The sequence below is a fragment of the Lycorma delicatula genome, chromosome 1 (genome assembly GCF_047948215.1).
Source record: "Lycorma delicatula isolate Av1 chromosome 1, ASM4794821v1, whole genome shotgun sequence".
Classification (NCBI taxonomy): Eukaryota; Metazoa; Arthropoda; class Insecta; order Hemiptera; family Fulgoridae; genus Lycorma; species Lycorma delicatula.
In genome coordinates this window covers 59734761-59759276 of record NC_134455.1, presented here as the reverse complement: position 1 = coordinate 59759276, position 24516 = coordinate 59734761, and the positions used below count along the sequence as shown (strand labels likewise).

Here is a 24516-nt window from a genome sequence, read left to right as displayed (position 1 = left end):
CTATATTCAGTTCAATTTATGAATTTACATGAATAAGTATAATATAAATTGTGGATACAATATTGGTATGGATACGTTTGTGGAAATTCAAAAAATGAAGTGGTTTCAATGTTATTTTTTTTTTTTTTTAATGTTGATACAAGACAAAGACATTTAAACATTTGGTCGTTTTTTTTATACTGTATACTAATATATACATATTGCATACTTGTAAACCATTATACACACCCCTGATTGAAGATTTACTTATACTACTTTACTCATAAAAATATGACTTAGTGCCACTGAGAACTATGAAAATCTTTCTGACTTAGTGCTCTGAAAATATCTTAATTTTTTTTTCCAAGTACGAATATTTAACCAGTGACTCATATAAAATCATTACTTAAAAAATTATGAAAATAAGATTGAATGTTTTTGAAAAGGAAAATTAACTAATTTTTTTATATTTACATTATCTTAAACTACTTAAGATTTGTAAATAATTAATAAATAAATTATGATTCATGAAGTTTTTTCATTTCACATGAAGAAATCAAAGATTATTTGATTAATCTTTCAATTACTCAACATAAATTCTGATATACATAATTTGTTACAACACACTCTTTTCAATAAATACTAGATCTCTAAAATCCCAAATTGATTAATATTTTTTTTATCAATTACTAATTCCTTGACTGTCTTAATGTAGATTACTAACTTTTTTAATGCAGTTGTGAGTATTACGCATAAAAAAAATTATTTCATAGCTGTTTATTCAAAACATAAAATGTGCATATATAATTTTGTCCATCATCAAAAGTTTACATGCAATAAACTTTTCAAAATTTGCTGCTGTTTTACTGAAGGTACCATCAACTATTCTTGGAGATTGAGAAATGGTTACCAAACTTTTTCTCCAGTACATGACCAAAATCATGAAAATGGTTTCAGGAAGTAATTTTTGATTAATAATGAATCACGCCTTTAATAAAATGTTATGTTTTGATTATGTAAATGTTCACACAAGAAAATCTAGTTCATCAGATACCTTCACTTTTAATCTCTTTGCGATTTTTAAGTTAATTCTATTTTTAATTCTGCTATTCAGTTTATACAGTGTTGTACTTAGTGCATGTTGTTATAAAATTACTTTATATATTGTAGAATCATTGCTTCCAGGCGCTAATAATGAAAAAAAAAAAAAAAAAAAAAACAATTGTCATTATAGTAATAAATTTTTTGTCCTTCATAAATGAAAAAAATATGAAATAATTGAAAGGGGTGAAACTTAAATACAATATTCCTACAGTTCTTTGCCATCTTTCAGTTATTATAATACATTATTTTACTATGATAAAAGTTTCATAATATTTTACATAACCTCAGGAATTACATTAATCAATTGTAAAACTTCATTTGCACCTCAGTTACACAATCTAATAAATGAATACATTAATTTAGTAGCAGATCTACTATTATTATATAAAGGTCTGTTTTTTTTATTGAAGGTGATCTCAAGAGCTACTGAACTGATAACAAAAATTCCACTGCTGTTTTAAAAAAACTTACTCTTTCCTGAATAGTCTGTACAGTAATTACTTAACTCCTTCCTCCTAACCCCTTCATAATAATATAATTAACAATTTGTAGATAAAAAATAATCCTGATTGTACAATAATTTTATCATGCAACCTCCACTTTGAAATTTGATTCTATGAAACCAGAGGCATAAAGTCACTAGGAATGAAAAGATCTTGAACCCAAGGAGACAGACAAATATTCATAAAGACCTCTGCATATTATGATTTAGTTCTGTAAAAAATTGAAATACTGTGATGAATGAATTTTTCTTTTTCCAAATATGCCCTACCTTTGGTAAAAATAAAAATGCCACATACAAGGCAGAAGAAGAGAAAGTAGAATAATGAGAGTTTACAACCCCTTGCTTAAAAAATTAAAATGTTGGAGTATCGTAATATTCTATCTTTTTTTTTTTGCAAAATGTCCTCCCTTCAGTAAATAAAACCAATATAGTTAAGAAATGAAGTTCATGTTTCTCTTTTCTTCAATAAACAAAAAATACAATATTACCGTATTTAAACTAGTTTTTGTTTTTTATGTGTTCTATCTTCTGAAAAAATTAAAAAAATGTAATTTTATCCTAAAGATCAACCCTTTTTGCCTTCAATAGACACCTTTCTTCCCCTGATTAAAAACTGAAAACTTGACCCATTTAATTACTCTTTTTTTAAAAGTATCATGTTACATGAAGACCAGCAAAAAATGTATGATATTGAAATTTTAACCATGTTGTCCACCTGAGAACTGTTTAAACTGTTTAAGCCCCTTTATAAACAACAGAAGAAATTTTGTAATATTGAAAGTTTATCTTCAACTCTAGACAGTTTTTCAAGGACACACAAAAATGTCAGAGGTCACAGACGCCTTACTAAACCAAGGCTTCATTTAATTACAGTTAATTATTTCCTGCTTATAAATTATGCAACAGACATGTCATTGATCTAATCATTCTTTTTTCAAATCTGCCATTTTGTGCAACAAATGAGAAACTTTTTTTTTATCTTATCTGGGCTCTCCTTGCCCATACAAAAATAATATTTTTAAATATTTAATATATATATTATGTCAAAAAAAAAAACATAAACATTGTATGCCAAGGCTAATTGGCTTGATATATATTTAAATCCCCCCCCCCCCAAATAACCTTCAATTATGAAAATCTAATGGACCTTGCAATTTTCTTAAAATACATAGTTTTAGAAAATTAATAATCTGCTTATATAACTTTTTTTTGTATGTACTTCAGTTAATATCTTTTAATATCATTTTGCTTACAAAAACACCTGATATAAATCAACTCATCAATATTTAATTTTGTATTATATCAATTTTTTGTAGGATGTAGAGGGTATACTGAAATGAAACGACTAGCACTGGATAGGGAGTCTTGGAGAGCTGCATCAAACCAGTCAAATGACTGTCAAATGATGCTGATTCATACCATTTATAATAAATTTTTTTATTATGTTTAATATTTTCTATTTTTGAACACAAAATATTTATGCAAGGTCATTCCCTCATTTAACGTTTGCCAAATGATCCCTCCCTACTAATTTTTATGATATAAAAATTGTATTCTGCATCTGTTTGGTTTGAAATTATTTCTTTGTGCAATATTTATCATTGCAGTGTGAGCAAATACTTATCCATACAACTAGTTGTGGTGAAACTTAATTAGTTTGCTGCAATTATAAATTTAAACTTGTAATTACAGAATCTATGTTCTCCTATGAAGAAGGTCTGTCTAGTTAGGATTATATCAGTGGTTTTTAAGTTACCATAGATTAATACTTGATAATATTTTTCAGTTGAAGTAAATCTTGTATTCTTATTACAAATTTTAAAAAATATGTAAGAGATGTAGTGGATTAGCTATACACACCAGCAATCAGGTATTTCTCTTCATGATTTATCAGCTTTACGCAATTCCATAATTAGTTTCAATATCAAAACTATTAACATAATTTTTATATTTCTTATTTTCATTTTCAAATTTCAAACCCTTTCAAATTTAAGCAGCAATATCCTCACCTTTCAAAAGGAATGACTAAAATGATTAATCAAAAGAGTCATCAGTTTACACAAAAATAATATATTTTAGATATATAGTATATACTATGTTAAAAAATATATATAAACATTGTAAAACATTAACATAAAAATGTTATGCAGAGGCTGAATGGCTTGATATGTATTTAAAGATTCTGGAAATTTTCGTTTGCCCACTACTCTCTTATCCTCATTTTTTTGTGGAGTTCAAATGGTCTAGTAAAATTTCATTCAGTTAGTTATATGCTTTACTAGGGTGGTGTATTGATGAAAATATTTTTATACTTATAGTTTTACAAGGTTGATTCGGAGAGTAACCTCCGTTTGGCTATAAATAAATAAAAAACCGGCATAGATAAAAATATTTTATTATAAACAACTCAAAACTACATCTTTTAACTACTTTTCAACATAGTCGCCACTTCAATTCAAGTATTTCATAGCATTTCACTAATTTACAAATGTCTTCTTCATAAAATTTAGCTGCCTGGCTACCTAGCCAACCTTTCATGGCATTTTGAAGTTAGTCGTCATCGTCATTGTCATCGAAGTGCTGCGACACAAGCAGGTACTTCAGCAGTCTACTGTGAAACTTTGAAGAAACTTAGGTAAACCATAGAACCCACCGGGTTGGTCTAGTGGTTAACGTGTCTACAGCGTTCAAGTTCTAGTAAAGCCAGTTATTTTTACATGCATTTGAATACTAGATCGTGGATACCGATGTTCTTTGGTGGTTGGGTTTCAATTAACCACACATCTCAGGAATGGTCGAACTGAGAATGTACAAGACTACAATTCATTTACACTCATACATATCATCCTCATTCATCCTCTGAAGAAGTATCTAAACGGTAGTTACCGGAGGCTAAACAGGAAAAAGAGAGAAAAAGGTAAATCATAGAGAACAAATGTCAAGGTATGCAGTCATCCAGTGTTGTTTTTTTGCATGATAATGCTTGTCCTCACAGTGCTTGAAGAATTCAAGAATTTCTGAATCAATTCCAATGGGATATTCTTTTATCATCTCCCTTACAGCCTGAACTTGGCACCAAGTGATTTTCATCTCTTCATTCTCGTAAATAAATAGCTTTTGTTGCAGCATTTCAATACCAACAACAAATTCCAAAATGCTGTGAGAGGTTGGCTAGGTACCCAGGCAGCTGAATTTTATGAAGGTAAATTAGTAAACACTATGATAAATGCTTGAATTTAAATGACTATGTTGAAAAATAGTTAAAAGCTGTAGTCTTAAGTTGTATATAATAAAATATTTTTATCTATACAGGTTTTTTATTTATAGCTAAACGGAACTTACTTTTCGAACCACTTTTCCAATGTCTACATGATTATAATTAATAATAGTGATTATATTAATAATAGTGAGTAACTAGAACTTAGAACTAGGCATAAGTGACTGGCCAGCTTAGTGTGTGTAGTTATAATAAATAAAAATTTTAAAAATGAAACTATTTTGTTGATTTCAACAGTTCAGAAATAGAATATGCACTTTTATTAAGTTGTATCTTTTCCTAATTTCGAGTGCTTAGATGAAAACCTAATACAACTAGCTTTGAGTTGACAAAAGATTGCAATGATAGAAAGCTGATTGTGCCTCCTGTTATAATAGGAAGTTGCTGAAATAAAATGTAAAAATAACTTTTTACAATTGTGCAGCAGAATGAAATAAAAAATTAATTATTATCACAATTCTGTAAATATTATCTTTTTTCAAAAATAAATAGAATAAAAAATTAAGCTATGGTAAACTATGTTTAATGCAATTCTCATAGCTAACAATATTGTAAGTTGACTGATATTTTGAAAAAAATATTATGTATTGGTATAAAATAATTTATATATTTGGAAATTTCTTTTGTTATTTATTAGTAAAATAATAATAATAATAATAATGAGATTATATTATTGAAGATAGTTTTATTCTAATCTTGGTACTTAAGAAAATTCTACTTTTTTGATTTTGTAATTACTATCATTAACAGGTAAAATGTTCTACAAAGATATATTGCTATTAAAAAAAATTATAATTTTATACTTCCATAAATTTATGGAGAAAAGTCAGTCAACAAAACAGATATCTTTTACTCAAAACAAGTTGTGTACATTCCATTTACTTTAAAAAATTCTTGATGTAATAGTATTCAATTAATAATTTATTAAAAGAAAAATTGTTACCTTCTCAGTGTAAAAAAATGTCTTTAAATTAATTTATGAATTTACATTAATTTATGACAAAAGATTGCATAAATATTGTATAATGAACATACATTTTCATTTTAAAAAAGTTGACAACACAGTTGTAGGATTTTCCCATCATCAGGCTTTTTTTTATGCATGGCTTATACAAACAACTTAATTTAAAATATTTATTATTTTATTTAATTATAATATTTTTTTTAAATTTAATTCAATGATTCTAACTAACGCACGTGCATATTGTACTTCATTCACACAGGTGTGGCGGTAGTAGGGGCCACTTTAAATACTTTTTTACACTTCAAATATTACTAATTTATTTAATTCTACAGGTCACATATGATATCACAACTTGGCAGGCGACTACATCAGTGCCACACTAACACTCCTTGTAATGAGAAGGAGTACTAATGACACAGTATACCCATTTAGCCACTAGTTTATTTAAAGCATTTTTTGGGGTGGATTGCGATTTTGCAAAATTTATTTTTAAATATTATTTTTTTAATTGTTAACAAATGTGCCTAAGAAAAACAAGGCCTTAATTAGGCGAAATCTTGAGATGCTGAAGGTGGCCTTAACCCACCGGGTTGGTCTAGTAGTGAACTCATAATCGCAAATCAGCTAATTTTGAAGTTGAGAGTTCTAAGGTTCAACTCCTGCTAAAGACAGTCACTTTTACATAGATTTAAATACTAGATTTTGGATGCTGATGTTCTTTGATGGTTGGGTTTCAATTAACCAAACATCTCAGGAATGGTCAACCTGAGACTGTACAAGACTATATAAATCATTTATATCTGTACATATCTTCATTTATTGTCTGAAGTATCTACCTTATGGTAGTTCCAGAGGCTAAACAGAAAAAGAAAAAAGGTGACCTTGCACTACAGCCTCACCCTCTTGGCCTTTTAAGTTAAAAATTTAATGGCACAAATTCCCCATTTATATATAAGTAATCTGACAAAGGTTGGTCAGAGTAATTCTGGAGGGTGATTCAAAGAAACGGGAAATTAAAAAAATTAAATAACGTTAATGAAATTTTTTTTAGAAAATGAATTTTATTTCATGTAATTGTACAAATGTTGCCATTTTAGGATACATACATTTTAGTTTATTTTTTAAAGATGACATCTTCCAGGTGACCTCCTCTTCTACGAAGTCTCTTCGTTAAATTGTTCATGGTTTGACGTAACATCTCTGGAATTTCCGCAATTGCTTCTCGGATCGTTGCCTTCAGTTCTTCCGTTGTAGCAGGTCTACTGTGGAACACTTTCCTTTTAAAGTGACCCCAGAAAAAGTAATCGCAAGCTGAGAGATCAGGCGATCTGGGAGGACATCTAATGTCACCATTTCGTGAAATGACACGTTGTCCAAACAATCTGCGTATAGCTGCCATCGATATTCGTGCAGTATGTGACGTTGCTCCGTCTTGTTGAAACCAGGCTGTGTTAAGAATTGGTGGAAATGTCTTTTGTTGTTCCACAACAAAGGTTTCAAGCATGGCTACGTAACGAGCCGACACTGTAATCGCAAGACCGTTGTCATCCTCAAAAAAATAAGGGCCTATAACACCGTAAGATGACATAGCACACCACACGGTCACTTTCTGGCTGTGCAACGGACGCTGGTGTAGCTGCGTAGGATTTTCTTGTGCCCAGTATCTGAAATTTTGCTTGTTAACAAATTCAGTGAGGTGGAAATGCGCTTTGTCTGACATCCACAGTTCGTGAACAAACTCTTCGTTATCATTTATCTTCTGAAGCATTACATTACAAAATTAAGCACGCACAACTGCATCGTTCGGTTTCAGTTCCTGGACGTTCTGCAACTTGTATGGATGGTATTGTAAGTCCTTCACTAACATTCTTCGAACACTTGAACTATGCAATTGTAAAGGTGCTGAGAAACGACGGATTGACCAATGTGGACTTCGTGTGACAGCATCTTGTAAAGCTTGAACATTCTGTGGTGTACGGAGGTTTCTTTTTCATTGCCGAACCAGTTGTTTCAAAATTAGATATCCATGTTTTAATTGCATGTGCTGATGGAACACGGTCGTGCTGTCACAGATTAAAATGACGGCGAAATTCTCTACGCGTTCCCTCCACACTGTCATTGTTTTTGTAAAACGCTTTGATAGCAAATGCACGTTGCGCACCACTCCAAGGATCCATGACAACTAAATGGCAGGTTAGGTTAGAGAGGCTGGCGCCACTTATCAAGTGGTACCAATCGCCCACGGCTACCAACACAACTTTCAATATTTCCCGTTTCTTTGAATCAACCTTTATAAGGTGATGTAGGGTGTGACACCAAACACACAAACGTACATACAAACATCCGGAAAATTTCCATCCGGTTTTTTAGGTGTCAAAATGTAAAGATCTGGTGAAAACGGCATATGCACAAATTGGACCAATTATTTCTTTTCTGCTGTAGCGCTAGACAGAAAAGTAAAAATTATTTTAATTATTTATTTTTATCAGTGTTCTTGACACAAAGTTGGCACAGTTCTCTCTTTTAGTGATAATTATTATATTTCTTTAAAAAGTTAACTTGTAAAAAGCCTTAAGCTTTTAATAAGCACAATGGCTTAAGATAACAGAGCACAGTAGAGCTCCTTAAAAAATAAAAGTATACCAACCTTTTATTCATTTCTTTCTTAACAAACTCTCATTAGCGCAGTTTTTCTCAGACGTAAAGAGAAATTCTATTCTGGATCATTTGCAGTGATTTATTTGCAAATTTTTAAAAAATATACCAAATTCTGATCTTTGATATACATCAAGGTATATATTATATTATTTTACATCTGTCTTCTTACATTAAAAATTGACCTGCCCCCATAGCATCATATAAATGTAAAAAAAAAAAAAAAACAGTAAACAATTAGAGTATAGTAATCAAATGTGATGACTGTACTCTAATTGTTTACTGTTTTTTTTTTTTTATATATATTCTGACTACTGTAAATATTTCTTTGTTACAGATTATTCATGTGTTCTTGTTGGAGATGTTCCAGTTCATGGCAATCTTTATATAACGAAGAAATATTTTGCGTTTTATTCTAGTATTTTTGGAAATGAAAATAAGGTAATATCAATTTATGAAATTTCTTAAAATAAAACTGTAGACTTATGTTTTGCACTTTCATAATTGCATTATGAAAGAAAAATTATGAATACAACAATCTCTAAATGTTACACATAACATGTATTATTATTTTTAGGTGTCTCACTGAAGTGGTTATTCAGATCATGTGACAGGAATGTATTATGTCACATGTTCTATTGTAGGAACTTCCTGACTATTTCAGTTGTTTTTAGAATTATGGTTTTCTTTATGTTAGAGGGAGATCTACCTTCTTCAGATACTGTGTCATTGTTTTTGTTGTTATGCTTGTGACTGATATTATGATTGGTACTTTTGTTAAGTTCCGTTTCCAAATTTCTTTCAGCTCTATTGCAAGGGGAGTATATTTTTCTATCTTCTCTCTTTCTTTTAATATTAAATTATTGTTGTTCAGTATGGCAATATCTATTATGTGCATATGTTCTGATTTCTTGATTAATATGATGTCTGATTTATTGCATGTAATTGTTTAGTCTGTGAGTATTGATTTGTCCCAGTATAATTTCTAGTTTATGATCTCTTCTATGTTTTCAGGTGTGTACTTGTAATATGGCATATCTGTTGTGATAAGTCCATATTTATTAAGTTCATATTTATTTGTTTTTGCGCTCTCTTTCATGATGTATTTTCTGTAATTTTTCTAGCTTTTAATTTATCTTGTACAGCTAGTGCAAATCCTTCAGTCTCTGGGAATAGTTGTTCTATTGTGAGCCATTTATATGATAATGTTCAGTCTATGTTTGGGTCTTACATTACATTGTAGTGATTACCATAGAGTGCTTTTCCTGCCCATCATTCTTTCTTATGTTGTGTTGTGGTTGTATGGATGTTATGTCCTTCTGTTGTAGCTTGAGTGGTATATATTGGTTGTCAGCTTTGTTAACTGCTTTGCGGAGTGATTTGTTTTTTTTTTTGAAAATAAGATCTTAATTTTTCTATTTGCTTATTGTATAATATTTTTAGGTCTGCAAGTCCTCTTCCTCCTTCTTTCCAGCTAATTGTAATTCTTTCAATGCACGAATTTAGATGTATAGGATCAATGTCATTGTATAGGCCTATGACATTGCTTCTGGTTATTGCTAAGGTCTTTGAAAAGGTTCTGACCTGCATATAAACTAGAGGGTGACTTCACAAGGCTTATTGTGGGAGAACCAATATAGGTTTCGTCCCAGGAAAGGTACTGAGGACACCATACTCTGTGTGATGAGTGTGGGAACTACCAGCGAGGTGGTATATGTCCTGCGAATTTTCCTGGATATTTAATAATCTATGGTGGCTGTCTGGTATTTATCAACTCCTGAAAGTTAATTTCAGGTCATGCTAAGTTACTTCAGTCATCAGGATGTACTGCTCCACGAGGGCAGCCATGAGGTTGGCAAGTTGCTATCCAAAGGATGTTCCTAGGGTAGCATGTTAGGTCCTTTGATGTGGGTGGTGGAGTTTGATTCTCTGCTGCGGCTGAGCTTACCCAGTGGATGTCGCATCATGGCTTATGCTGATGTTAGACTCCTGCTGGTTGAGGGATGCTCACGGAGGGAGGTAGAACTCCAAGCCACTCAAGCTTGCAGGATGCTTGAGCTGTGGACTCAGCAAGTTCTAGTTTCAATGTCAGGCTAGTGTATCAAGTATGTTTAGGTTCAAAAGTACCTTGGGGTGTTTCTTGATGAGAAACTATAATTTAAGTAGCACTTTCAATAAATCACAGAGAAGGCCTGTGGTATTCTTTGTTATTCGACATGTAGTCAATCCTGATTAGGATCTTAACTTTAAGACTGTAAGCATCCTGTACAAGGGCGGGTACGAGGTTATTATGCTATATGTGGAGCCTGTTTGCGCAAATAGGCAAAAAAAAAACCTATTGGGACATATTATTTAGGGCTCAATGCTTTATATTATTAATGGTAATAGGTGGTTACCATACTATTTCATGGGAGGCAATCTTGGTGATTGTAGTCATGAAACTGATAGAATTGATTGGGTCTGAGAAGCATTAACTGTACTGATAATAAAGGTTGTATTTTTCTTGTACATGAGTTTTGGTAGTGGAGGCCTGCTGGCTGGGGCAATTCCCTTCCACTTGATTATGTTTGTTTCTGTTTCATTGTTTACTGTATCCTCTGTGATTGTAGTTGTATCTATCATGTTTTCTGTTCTTATGTTTGTGTCTATCCATTGTGTTGGTGGATTGGTTATTTTGGGGAACTGAATATTTTGAGCTGGAAAAGGTAGGTTCTGTGCTTGTGTTTGGTGTTCATGTTGGCTGCCCTTTCTTCTTTCTTGTTTGCTATGGGTGTTTAGTTCTTTTGAGATTTGTTCCTTGAGGTTTTGTATTTCCCTTTCTGTGAGCCATTAGTTGGCAATTATGACTCGTTTTTGATCAGCTAATTTTTGTAGAGTGACAGTGTTTATCAATTGTGGGTATTTTTCGGTGAATAGTCTATGGAACTCTGATCGATATCCTGTGCTGGTTGTTTCAAATTTGGTTGCAGTGTAGTAACAGTGCATGACAATGATGTTTATTTCTCTTGTCCATGTTATGCATTGTCTGGGTTTTCCAGTTTCAGTGGGCCAGGACAAAATTACAGTAACAATTTCACCTGCTGAGATTTCATTCTGATTTCCTGCAGTATTTGAATAACAGGGGCTGCCACTTAGTCCAGCTGTGCTGTACTTGGTCTGAGTCAAATAATGTCCTGTCATGTCTGGTCTTGTACTGCCATCAGGTAAAGCACCGCACCCCTCACTCCAGCATTCTCTACCTCAGGCTGAGTTTCATGACACTTCCAAAAGGTGTCACAAAAAAGCCCACAGCACCCTACCACTCCAGTCATTTTCATTTAATGGATTTTTCTCCATCATAAAAAAATGGGTATACAGGATAAGCTCCTGCAAGCGGATCTCCAACAATCCAACTACAGCTGCACATGACAGATACAGATTCTGACCAAAATGAGAAAGACGCATCCAAATTTGGTTTCTGTTTTGGTCTGCGGGTGGTATTTTATTTCCCACCTACCTCACATATCTGTGGAGCATTCCCCAATCCGCCACCTGGGAACAGGCCCAGTGGGGAACAGACAACCCCTCACAGGTGATTTTTATTAAAATAACTCATTGTAATACCAGTATATACTAGGTATACAATTCTATTTTATGAATTATCAATATCAGTACTGATAAATGGTCTACCTAATAACGTAATAAAACAGAACTCACCTCTAATTGACAACAGTTGATCTTCAGTCTTGATTTTTAATTACACTCATAACTTAAATTAAAATATTAAACTTGTGTTAAATATATAACAAATATATATTTTTAAGTATTATTATTATTTATATTTTTTCGCGCCTTGTGGTCTTTCACACGGCGTTTTTCACGATGGATGTGGAAAACTCGTTCACCTCTGCACAGTGGAGCGATGTGCTTCGGACTGTGGAGCACCGTTCCACGTACCCCGATACCTGTTCAGAATGGTGGACGCATACCTGAGCAACCGCGGCCTCATCTACGAGACTGCGGCAGGTTGACGTAGTTCTACGATCACATCGGGGGCGGCGCAGGTATAGATCCTAGCCCTTTGATTCGCAGTCAACGACGTCTTGCTGAGACGGAGATGCCGGAATTGTCTGCCTAGGTTGGGTACGCTGACGACGTTGCGTTACTTGTTGCAGACCGCGACGTGGAGCGCGCCCAACTGAGGTTCAGCTGAGCGATGCACAGGTTCAGCATCTGGCTGGACGACCATGGGTTGCCTCTAGGCCTCAGCAAGTCGGAGATTGTGATTCTAACGAGGAAGCATATTGACACTCTCCTCCCATTGATCGAGGATGAGGTGGTCGAGATCAAGCCGGTCGCAAAGTACTTTGGTTTGATAATTGACCGAAAACAGCTTGGCTGAGGCGCTACGAGAGCCACTGACAAAGCTGTGAAGGCCATAAACGCTCTCAGCCGGCTCATGGCGAATGTCAGTGGATCGAAGGCCGGAAGACGGCGACTGCTGATGTCCACGGTGTCCCTGTTATACGTGGCAGAAGTTTGGGTCCAAGCATTAAGATTCGAGACAAACCGGAAGCGGTTCGCGCAGTTGCACTGCTGCCTTGCGAGTCGCTTCCGCGTATCGGACGATTTTGAAGCCTGCCGTTCTGGAGGTCGCCGGCGTTAATGGTCCGGCGTTCTGATGGTAGCCGCCATCGCTCTTTTGGCAACGGAGCGCCAGCCGACCTAAAGGAGGCGACGGACAGGAAAAGACCGGAAGTCCATCGCCGGGGAGGAAAGGGCTCACATGTTACTCGCCTGGCAAGAGACCTGGGACCACGAGACCAGAAGATGATGGACCGTATGGTTTTCCCTCTGGTCAGACCGTGAACAGAGCGGTGGCATAGAGAGGTCGAGTACTGCGTAACCCAGTTTTCAACGGGTCAAGGGTACTTCCGCGCTTATCTACATGCCATAGGAGAAGCGTCGTCCCCCGACTGCTGGTGTACAGGACGAGGGACGACAAAACAGTGTGAAATTTCTCTTAATGTTGAAAAAAATTGTTTTGTTTATAAACAATGATGGTTAATCAGTGAATTCATGGCTCATAATTTCATGGTTTAATGTAGATTTTGTAAATATTATATTTTTCTAATTATTCAAATCTATAATTGTTTTTATTTGCATTATTGTTAACCATCTCAAGTACTTTTAAATTATTTTTTATTTTGCTTTAATTAAAAACTAATGATAAAACATCTATTTTTGAACACTTGTACAGTGATAATCTAACAAAAAGATTATACTTTTAGTTGGAGCGCCCTATGAAACTTCAGCTGTAGACTAACCACTAAATATGTTGGAATGTACTAAATCCTTAAGGAGTGTGTAGTTGGTCATTCCAAAAAGCTGTACAGATACATTGAAGAAATTATGTAAAGCCAATGAGTCAAATTCTTCCAATTTTTGTTGTGAGAAGGAGACTAAGATCCAACATCAGGCTAGTTTCTATACCTGCTACCGAACGGCTGCTGGACAATAGCATCTTGTACATATCTCCAGATAATGTTGCAAACATTTTGGAAAATGCATTCTCTTCATTTTTTTACTCTATCTCCTATAAACAAGAGTACAGAGATTCAAATTATGCAAGGGGTTAGGTATTCTCTTGCGACTAAACAGTTATAAAACTAATAAATCATTAAACACTCTAAATTTTTGCATAATTTTAAAGAGTTGAATTTATAATTAAGTTGCTGCTTGACAATAATTTTTAAACAGCAGTATTTGTCTACCTATGCTATTCCGTCATCGAAATTCTCTGTAAGAAAATTTATTATGATCATACAAGTAAATATTTGAATAACAAATAACCTCATGATATAATGTTACTATGGTCCCTGTTTTTAGACTTCAGAAAACACAAGTTGTATCTCCTTGTAGCCACCAATTGTTATAGTATCTTGAAAACCCTGTTATTATTTTAGAGTAATGAATAATATGAAAAGAAGATCTTCTAATAGGTGATCAGGGAACTTACCTTCAGAATCATCCTAAAAGGGTCTGCAAATAAGTTAAGTTCTGTGTTAACAGAACAGAATTGTTTTGCTGCTTATTTCTTTGACCTGGAGAAGGTGTTTGGCAAGGTTTGGTTGGTTTGCTTGGCATTTCTTCTCCCACCACCCCATTCAGTCACCCTGAACCATAAGACCGAATGTCTATGCCACAAATGGCTACTGAGCCTCGAAACAGTTTAGCAACCAGTGTCCTAACTAACTCCTAGAGCTAACCTAAAAGCGTGAGCGGAATAAGCGTGGTACCATACACCATTCACTTGCATATCCCATCGCCCACTTGTTATATATCACTAAAATGGGTACCCCATCAACTACTAAAACATATATGACTATCAATAATTAAATTTATCTCATCAAAGACAGCAATTCGCTGCCACACCTAGGCTACTGAATGCCAGCAAGTACCTGTCCACCACTAAAACACTTGGAGCCTTAATCTGTCTGGTAGCCAGCCATATCTCTCAGTTAGCTTCCTACAGCAGCGCAGTAGGAGTCTTTTCCCTTAGGTAAACTACTAATGTCGGTTGAACAAAGTAACCGCATCAAGGAACTCCCTCACAATTTGACAATGCGGCTTTCGCCACATTGACTAGCCATTTAAGAGTGGCCAATTTTCCCCTTGACCTCTAAGTTCCAGGGTATCCTGAGTTCTGGCCCCCCCAAAAGCTGGGCAATCAAGCATCATGTGTTCATTCGACTGGACCTCCCCCACAGACATACAGCACATCATCTGCCAGGCGGAACCGAAACAAATATTGGTTTAAATTCACATGGTTGAAGAGCACTTGGGCTCCCATTGCTTTTAAAAATAAAGGAGAGGCATACCATCCCCCAGATCCTGTATTAATCCAGACAAGGACCTTACCTTAGTCATGGCATGCCATTCTTGCTGTCATGCTTCCATCGCGAGATTGTAAAGCCTCCTTCGCATACAGGAGATGGGCAACTGTTCAAAATTTAGAACCGGTGGTGCATTGAGATTACCGTTCTACTCCAGTATAGGCTCGGCTCAAAACCGCATCCCAAATACCTCAACCTCCCTGCCTCTTTGCAATTTCTACATGGCTGCCTGAATTTTCACCACTAAATCAATTGGAAGAGTCTTTCCCAATACAGTGGTAGCCTCATAGGAAGTTATTTTAAAAACACCAGTGCATACAATTAAGGCTCTGGGCACTCCTTAAATTTTGAATGAATGCTTGATTTCTTTCCAACCTATGTGACAAAACGGACACCGCATATGCAAAAGATACTCTCTTAAGCAAGCTTATGATGAGGTTTCAAATTAGTTGCTAATATTGACTTATATTGTGTACTAGTGACAAAGATTAAATTAAACTACAAAACAAGGATATTTTACAGCAAATTGAAATAATTTTGTTCTAAACTACATAAGAACTAGTAATATTCGATGTGCTTATTTAAATCAGTGAAGTAAATTATCAAATAATTTAGAGTAGATTAGTTTACCTTGGATGAAATCATTGCCATCAACAAACAACATAAGGATTATTTATGATAAGCACAAGACTGTGAATCACTGTTTAATATTGCTGGTTGAAGTGAATTACACAATGTTGCACCAAAAATTGCGCCTCACTCGTTTCCAACATTTTTTTTAAAAAGCAAAATTATTTTGAACAAAAATCATTAAAATTTTTACTGTGCAGTTAAGTCTAGCATTTGGTCTTAATCTTTCAGTGATATATTCACTATATTCAAGTAATGGAGTGGATTAATAAGAATTTTTTTATACTTTTAACATTTTTTTTTAATTTTCTTATATATCTTTTTTACCTTTTAGTACTCATGACCATTTCTTATGTATATATATCTAACCCTAAATCATATTTATGGAACACCTGAAGAGTCATACACAGGAAAAATAGATTTTATAATTTTGTGAATAAAGATAATCTCACTGATAGAGGATGAGAATAATTTTAATTTACAAACCTTTCTTCTTTTAATAACTTTGCCATGACTTAGGACTTGATCCTAATCATTTATTTATACTCATAATTAATACTTTATTATTAAAAACCTGTTAGATATAGGTATATTTTAAACCATTATTAAATATTATGTAAACAGTTTGTGTATATACGTTTTAAAGTTCTTTGTCAATATTTTTACAGCTCCTTATACCAACGGCATCCATTTTAGGTATTTCAAAGGAGAAAACTGCTTTAATTAAGCCAAATGGTGTCGCTGTTATATCAGTTAGAGAGAAGCATGTTTTCGGATTATTTCTCTCAAGAGATACTGCTTATAAACTTATGATTCAGGTCTGGAATGCTGCAATGAATCCACTGCCAAGTCAATATCTTTCACTTCCATCGAAGGTAAAATGAAATATTATAATCATCAATAGAAAATTTATTATAAGATACAAATTATAATAAAGTTAAAATAAAAAGTTAGTTATTGAAAATTTATAAATTAATAATCGTTCAAATTATTTGCAAATTCTATAAAATTATAATCACATTAAAATTAGGTCAGGATAGTTTTTAAAAATCTTCTACATCAATAAATTTTAAAAATCTCATAAAGTACAATTCCCTTTAGCTAATATTAGTTTTTGAAGTAGCAATGTGATCCCCAAGCTGATTGAAGTCTTCCTTTAAAGACATAGAAACTGCAACCATAACCAAATGACAAACAGAAAAAATCTATGGTTAACTTTTCAAAATCCTTCACCTTGGCATCTTTTCCAACAAGTGTGATTGTTGCATGGGTTTTTATTGCATCATTAATTTCTTCAGCCTTGACCAGCACTTCCATGTTCCTCAGTTTTTTCTACTACCCTAAAGACCTTGCTAGTTGACAAAAAACTATGATCCATCACAGGAAACATGATCTCAATTTCATTTATGTGTTAAAGCTTTGTTTAACCTAACCAAAAAATGTGTATTGAAACAAGCATGGAGTTTTTATTTCAGTCAAAACTTCCATCTGCTACCAGACATATTTTTTTTTGTAACATGACATATCAGTGGAAAACACAAGAGGCAATTAAGTTCAAGTCTGTGGAAAACTGGTCCTCTGTCTAGCACATTATCTGCTCCAACTCCAAGTATTAATTTGCTATGTTCCTTACTCTAGTGAAGTTGTGGAATTAAATCTGTCAGTTATAATAAGTGCTTTGATCTGGAACTTTAGGCAGGGGATGTTCTTTTCACAATTATATGAGAGAATCAAAATTTTCTCTCTAGTATCTTTAAATGTCTCATATAAAACTTTAAAGTTCAGCCTGTGTACTCTTTTTTCAATCATTAAAATAAATATTTTATTAAGGCCATGATCTCATTTGATTTTTTCATTCAATTGGAGACAAGATGAACATACATTGGTTCATTGACTTCTATAGAAAGAAGTCCATGACCATGGACTCCTAAATTGTAATGAGTGTTGAAAATCATTCTAAAGTAGGAGTTTCACAGCATCGTTCCGTGGTTTCAATGAGTATATGAGTGAAAGTTATTTTAATATTAAGCTTCCACTGAGATAATTCCTTTGAAATAATGAGACTCCAGGCCTAAAAGGTATTAATAAATTTCTTGATACATTTCTATTTTTGGTGTGAAAGTTAATGTTTTTTTTTTAGAAAGTATATGTTTTAATTTTTAGTGTGAAGCATATTTAAAACCTCCTCTTTTCTTAGCAATAGAACCAACGTCATGAAATTTGTTTGTCAAATTGTTCATTTGATAACTGGAAACATTTAAAATACTTAGGAAATCCTGTAAACCAACGGGAACCTTTGCTTTGTCTTCTGACAAAATATCTTGTTGTCCTGAATTTTTCAGGGTAGATTTTTTAATTTTGTTCTTTATTTGACTTCCTGGTTTTCATCACCTTATATTGTATTTCAACATAGCATATAATAAACTGATTTTGGTAAAGCAGTTCTTTCGTTTTGTAAAGTACGATGTGAAAGACATGTCTTTCACTGGAAGAGATTCACAAAAAATTTACCCTTTTTGTGATTGCATTGGGGATACATAGGTAGATCTTTAAAGTAGTACCTAAAACAGAGAAAACACTATCAGATAAAGGTCCTACAGTGATCTTCTTTGATTTATATTCAAGTACTATTTTTTTTATTCAAAATATATTCACATTACTCACAGCATATAATTAGGGAGGCCTAGGTTCATAATACATTGCTTAAAATTGATGCTGAATTTTGTTCCTTAATGAATACTTTTAGATCTTACTTCTATCATAGCAAGGATTTAAAACTACAAAATGAAATAAAATTATTAAAATATACAAAAAAATCACTTGTTTAATACCTACGTGTTTATCATCTACCTTACAGTCTTTGCTTTGTTTTTTCCCCACTTTTCAGATTGCCTTGATTTTTTAACATATTTGACAGATAAAACATTCACATTCATGCTAAGTAAAACTTTATTACTTATTAAATGAAAATAAAAAATTATTCACAGCATCCACTTTTTTTTAACCTCCAGGACCACCGTTAGTTATTACTTCAGAGGATGAGATGAATGACAAGTAACGTGAGAAAATGCCATCCCTGACCGGGATTCAAATTTGGGACCTCTGGATGAAAGGCTGAGACCCTACCACTCATGCAACCACATAGCATCCACTTTTCCCAACTTAACCCACAGATAAACAAATACATAACCTCAAAACAAGTAAAAATGCTGCTTTGTCATTGGCTGAAAACTCACTTAACCCATTGAATTATGTGACTTTTGACTCTCACAGTTGTTTTTAACCATACTTCTCTATAGGATTAAGTGATTTTTGACAGAAATTTATTTCATATTTGTATTCCTGGAAAATATTTACTGTTACAAGCCACTGGTAACTAAATTTTTATTTTTTGGATTATAATTTTGATTCTAGACTCCTTATATGTACTTACAATTTGTGTCTAACCTCACATTCTTAATTAGATCTTGTTAATATTAATCCTGAGTTCATTTGCATTAAGTTCATTAGTTGTTCATTATTTTAATATTCATCTCATTTCCTGGAGTTTAAACTTATGTTTATGGTTTAATCTGTGGCACAGTTAAGGCATTATTTGCTATGTTAATAAATAATGCATTAAAATTTGTAAATCCACAAATAATATTTCTAAACTATTTTTGAATCGAATGATTTATTAGTATATCGATCTACACAATATCTGTTTTAATCTATGTTATTTATAAGATCTCAAAATTTGCTATAACAAAGTGATGAATATGTTATATGTTACTGGTAGTAGTTGAAGTACATATTAAACATGGCTAATTAAATCCTGTGACAAATTTGATAAAATATTGCTGAATTATGATGTAATTTATTTCTCTATGTGGCAATCAACTCTTAAATTGGATTTCATCCTTTTTTTAATCTGCTACTGGTCCTTTTCATTTTTAACCCTGCATTTTTGCAGAGAGTGATAAATTTTCATTGCAGTGTGAAAGTTTTGGATAGTAATTACTTGTAATTTATAGTAAGATGTAATCTCAACATCCTCTGATTGATTCTGCGTACAGGAATGGACTAGATTATAGTTTTTATTAAACATTCTCAGTGAAAAGTTGTTACAGGTTTGAACCAAACAAGTACATTCTGTATCTACACTATCTTAAATGTATACTATTCACAGAGTATGTTCCCTTCATCATAATTTCCATCCAAAGTAAATTATTTCTTTCAACAATTCATTACTCAAATCCAATGCTAACAATTTTTTGCTTAACCTTTGTAGGATAGTTGCACTGAAGTGATATACACTGGTGAATTTAAACAATATGATCCAATGTTATATGCGTTTATGGTACGTCAAATAGTTTTCATTCTGGCTCACAAAACACTGAGTTTAATACCACTTGATTATGACTTTAGTTATGTAGTTCCTATCTCTTTATTCTTGTACCATGATATTAGCTAATGCTAGTTCTAAGAGACCAGATAGATTTACAACATGTTTTGTTTGAGAGTTATACAAGTCAGTTTTGGCTAGATCCCTAGCCATGAAGGAATTCCAGTCAATGAACAAATTAATTGATTTATCAGTAAGTGCAACAGAACTTCATTGATTAGAAACTCATTTTGATTGCTTTGGGGAGATATTGCTTGAAAGCAATGTGGCTGAATGACTAGTTGACCATAGTCAAAAATAAAAAAAGGTAATGATATCGTATCGTCATGGAGGTTGTCAGAGTGAGCTACTCATTACATAGAAGTCATTCTTTTCATCTTATATTTTCAGCATTCCAGGTTTTCAGAATACTTGTGTGCTGTGCATGGCATAATAGTGTAAATTTAGATATTATTTGTGGTTAAAATATAGCCAAATTTCTTTAACTTTAAAAATCATTCAGACTGTAACATTTTGTCACTAATCCTTTGTTCTTTTTTCACTCCAGCTGCCTTTTTGCTTTCATATATGTTATAGAATATAGCAGAGGAAAAGTATTAGAAAAATATGTAAAATATTTGGAGGAGAGTAAAGAATATCAACTCTCCTCTAAATCTTTCAACATTTTGTTTTCTCTGACTCCATACATTTTAATTATATGTGTGTTATTTTGTTTTATTACAGAAGAATTAATTACTTATAATCATGAAATGTAGTTATATTTGAAACCAGTCAAGATTAGGTACATTAATTTTTTTTACTATGACGTAAGGGGATACTGAAGGTGTAATTGTTGTTTCCATCAGAAATATGATTTCCAGTAAACACTACTGAAAAATAATGATTTGTTTTTTTTAATTTAAAACAACACCCTAACCCTAAAAAATTTTTCTTTGTAACAAGTTTTACTGATTTTTAACATCATTGCTATTTTATTTTTAATTTTATATAGTCTACATCATTGTTGTTATGAAGAAATTTTTATTAATTATATATTTTTTATAATGTATTATTTAATGATTAATTTACTTCTGTTTTCATTTCCCTAGTTTTTGTAAAGTTATATTAAAAACACTTTTTTTTTTGTTACTTTTGGTGAAATCTGCATTCAAGATTTTGTAAGTGGTATTTCTTCACTAGTCATTTATCTTTAATGATCATTTCACCCGTCATATCTCTTCTCTGAGATTACAAATACATTTTTTCTGGTTTTTATTCATCTTACCCTTTGTTATTCTTGACATACTAGCATAGCAAGTTTTCAGCTTCTCTTCTGAAAAGTAATTCCTCAACTCAAAATTTTCCTCTGAGTCAATTAGGCAGTAAAGTACAAAATCTTAAAAACATTGTATCAAATTTAAAAAATTATAAAATTAAATTTAACAAAATTCATATTTCATAAAAATAAAAAATTTCAGGCATTAAAAGAAGATACTCAAAATTCAACAAGCCGAGAAAACCAAATCATAATAGATGATGATTCTAGTTTGTCTGGTAGTGATATTAACATGAATGGAAGCCCGGATTTACTACAAACATCAGCTCCAAACAAATATAATAAACTTCCAGAAAACATAGGTAATTTTTTTTTAATTTTAATTAATATTACAACCTTGGACATAGTTTAAATGTATTTTAAAAAGGAAGATGAGATGGATGGAGTTATAGGTGAAAAAGCCCCAACAGATGCCAAGAATCAGACTGGGCTGCTGTTAATCTACAAGCCAGCCTACTACGGACTGCACTGTCTAGCATAACATGGTAATTGTATGACAGATAATAGCAACTTATTATTAATATAGACATTTTATTTAAATACATTTTAGTGACCAAATAAATTTATTAGTAGTTAAATAACATTATTTCTAATTGTCTTATTTTTCTCATTTATTGTTATGAGCACAAATGTATAGCGAGCAGCGTATAGCTGCGCACATTGTGTGCGAGAAAGATAGACTGACAGGACGGGTGGAACAGTTAAATAATCATTCCTTTACGAAAACATCTCATATAGCTGTGTATACTTAAATAGTACATTGTCAGAGTTGTTCAGGATAGTTAATAGCGCGGTAACCCAACCATCAGGCTATATACCCAGCAATATGCCACCCAGCAATATGCCACCCACCATACACTATGCCTTCAAGCGAAGTTAGCTTTTTATATATTCTAAAAAAAGAGGATTTTAAACAACAGAAAGAATAAAATATTGTCATTAAAGTTTTGATTGGTAATAAATTGCAACATTAATCTCCCATTAGTTACACTTCAGTTTTGTTCTTTTTTTTATTGTATTTGAAGGTTTATAATAATGTGATTTTTTGTGAATTTGATCATTTATTTTAATGAATTTATAAAATTTTATTCTGGTTGGTTCATAAAGATACATTATATAGATAACATCAGTATAAGATAGATTATAAAAAATATATACAAATTATAAGAAAAAGAATAATGTGTTAAGAGTCCATGTTAATTATTTAAATACAAATTCAGGAAATAATGTTTAGGTAATTACACTAAATATAAAAAAATATTACAAAATAATTTACAATTTAGATGTTACTACTGAAAATTGTTTTGGGAAAATATTTATCTACATGTTGAACAGGATGCTGATAAACAGCTTTTTTATTTTTTTAATTAGTATTGTTTAAAAATTCATCAACAAATACTATTTTTTACTAAAAGAATATCTATCTATCTTTTAATTGTATTTTAAATAAATTAGCAGGACAGTTTCTCAAATGATTTATTAAAAATGGTAATGGTAGCATAACATAAGCAGTAGCAGTAGGAGTAAGCCAAAGTATTATGTTAGTTAAATGAAAACAGTTCTGTTGTCTGGTTTGATATTATTATTTTTTAAGAATAAGTGACCATATTTTTTTTAGAAAGCTTGAACATTCATAAATATAAATGCAAGAATAATTTAATACATTTAATTTTCTAAATATATGTCTTCACGATTTATTCCTGCGAGCATCAGATAATGATCTGATGGCCCATTTTTGTATTGTAAAAACTCTTTCTGACTTTTTAGGGAGCTCCAAGAGATGACATATACTTTATACGAGAATATTATATATAAGCACAATAAATATTTAATAATGATGGAAAATTAACCTTTTATTAAGGTGCTTCAGAGAAAAACAGTATGTCTTGATTTTGTTACAAACAAAATCAATTTGATCATCCCACAAGAACTTATCATCTAATAGAATACCCAGAAATTTTGCTTTGTGAGCAATAGAAATACTATTGTAATCATTAATGGGAGTTCTCTCCATGTGATCAGCAATTTAACATCTACCTGAGAATCACAGTGCAGTTTTTATCCATATTTAATGTTAGATGGTTGCAATCCATCAAGTGAATAATTTTTTGTGTTACTATCATACAATTTTCAATTTCTTTTAAATAATTATTATCTTCAGATATAGATATAGTTGTCGTCTGTGAAAAGGTTTACAATGAATGGCTAGATTTTGAGGTATATCATTAATAAACAATAAAAAAAAAGCAAGGACTGAGAACACTCCTGAGGCACTCTACATTCTTACATTTTGAAGATCTAAATTTTACTTGTGTTCCTTATCAAAAGATGAAATTTTAACTACTTTTTTACGGCCTGTAAGGTATGACCTTAACCAATTGTTAACAGGTCCTCTGATACCATAGCTACTATCTGTTTTCATCAGTAAAAAATGTGGAATTAAATCAAATTCTTTACAGACATTGCAAAAAAAGAAAAATTGAATGTGGAATTTTTTTGTTATCTATGGAATTTTATATTTCAGAATCTGGGAAGTGCCTGTGTCAGGAGACAATTTTTTTTCCTAAAACTGTGCTGAAAGTTTGTTAATACGGTATGCTTCCCAAGAAATTCTAAAAGGCAGTTGTTCATAATATTTTCAGGTACTTCAGAAAAGATGGAAAATAATGAAATTTTTTTTAAATGTTTTAAATTAAATGATGAGAATATTCTGATAATGTTGACATAGACAGTGTGGTTAACACATATTGAACAATTTCGTTTACCTTTAATTAGGTTTATTCATTTAGTAAACTGTGGGAATTTAGAATTTTTTATGAAATTCTGTT

General features: G+C 32.2%; 1 protein-coding gene across 6 annotated transcripts in view; it reads left to right on the top strand.

The window, feature by feature from the left end:
* LOC142318754 (uncharacterized) overlaps nucleotides 1–24516 on the top strand; it is a 90514-nt gene that overhangs the window by 46254 nt on the left and 19744 nt on the right. For all 6 annotated transcript variants that reach the window (XR_012755044.1, XM_075355201.1, XM_075355192.1 and 3 more), the window contains 3 exons: nucleotides 8822–8925; nucleotides 16658–16864; nucleotides 21831–21990. Coding sequence is in view for 5 of the 6 variants with exons in the window: in XM_075355201.1 (XP_075211316.1) it covers nucleotides 8822–8925; nucleotides 16658–16864; nucleotides 21831–21990 (471 nt within the window). In the remaining variant the exon portion in view is untranslated. The remainder of the gene's footprint in view (nucleotides 1–8821; nucleotides 8926–16657; nucleotides 16865–21830; nucleotides 21991–24516) is intronic.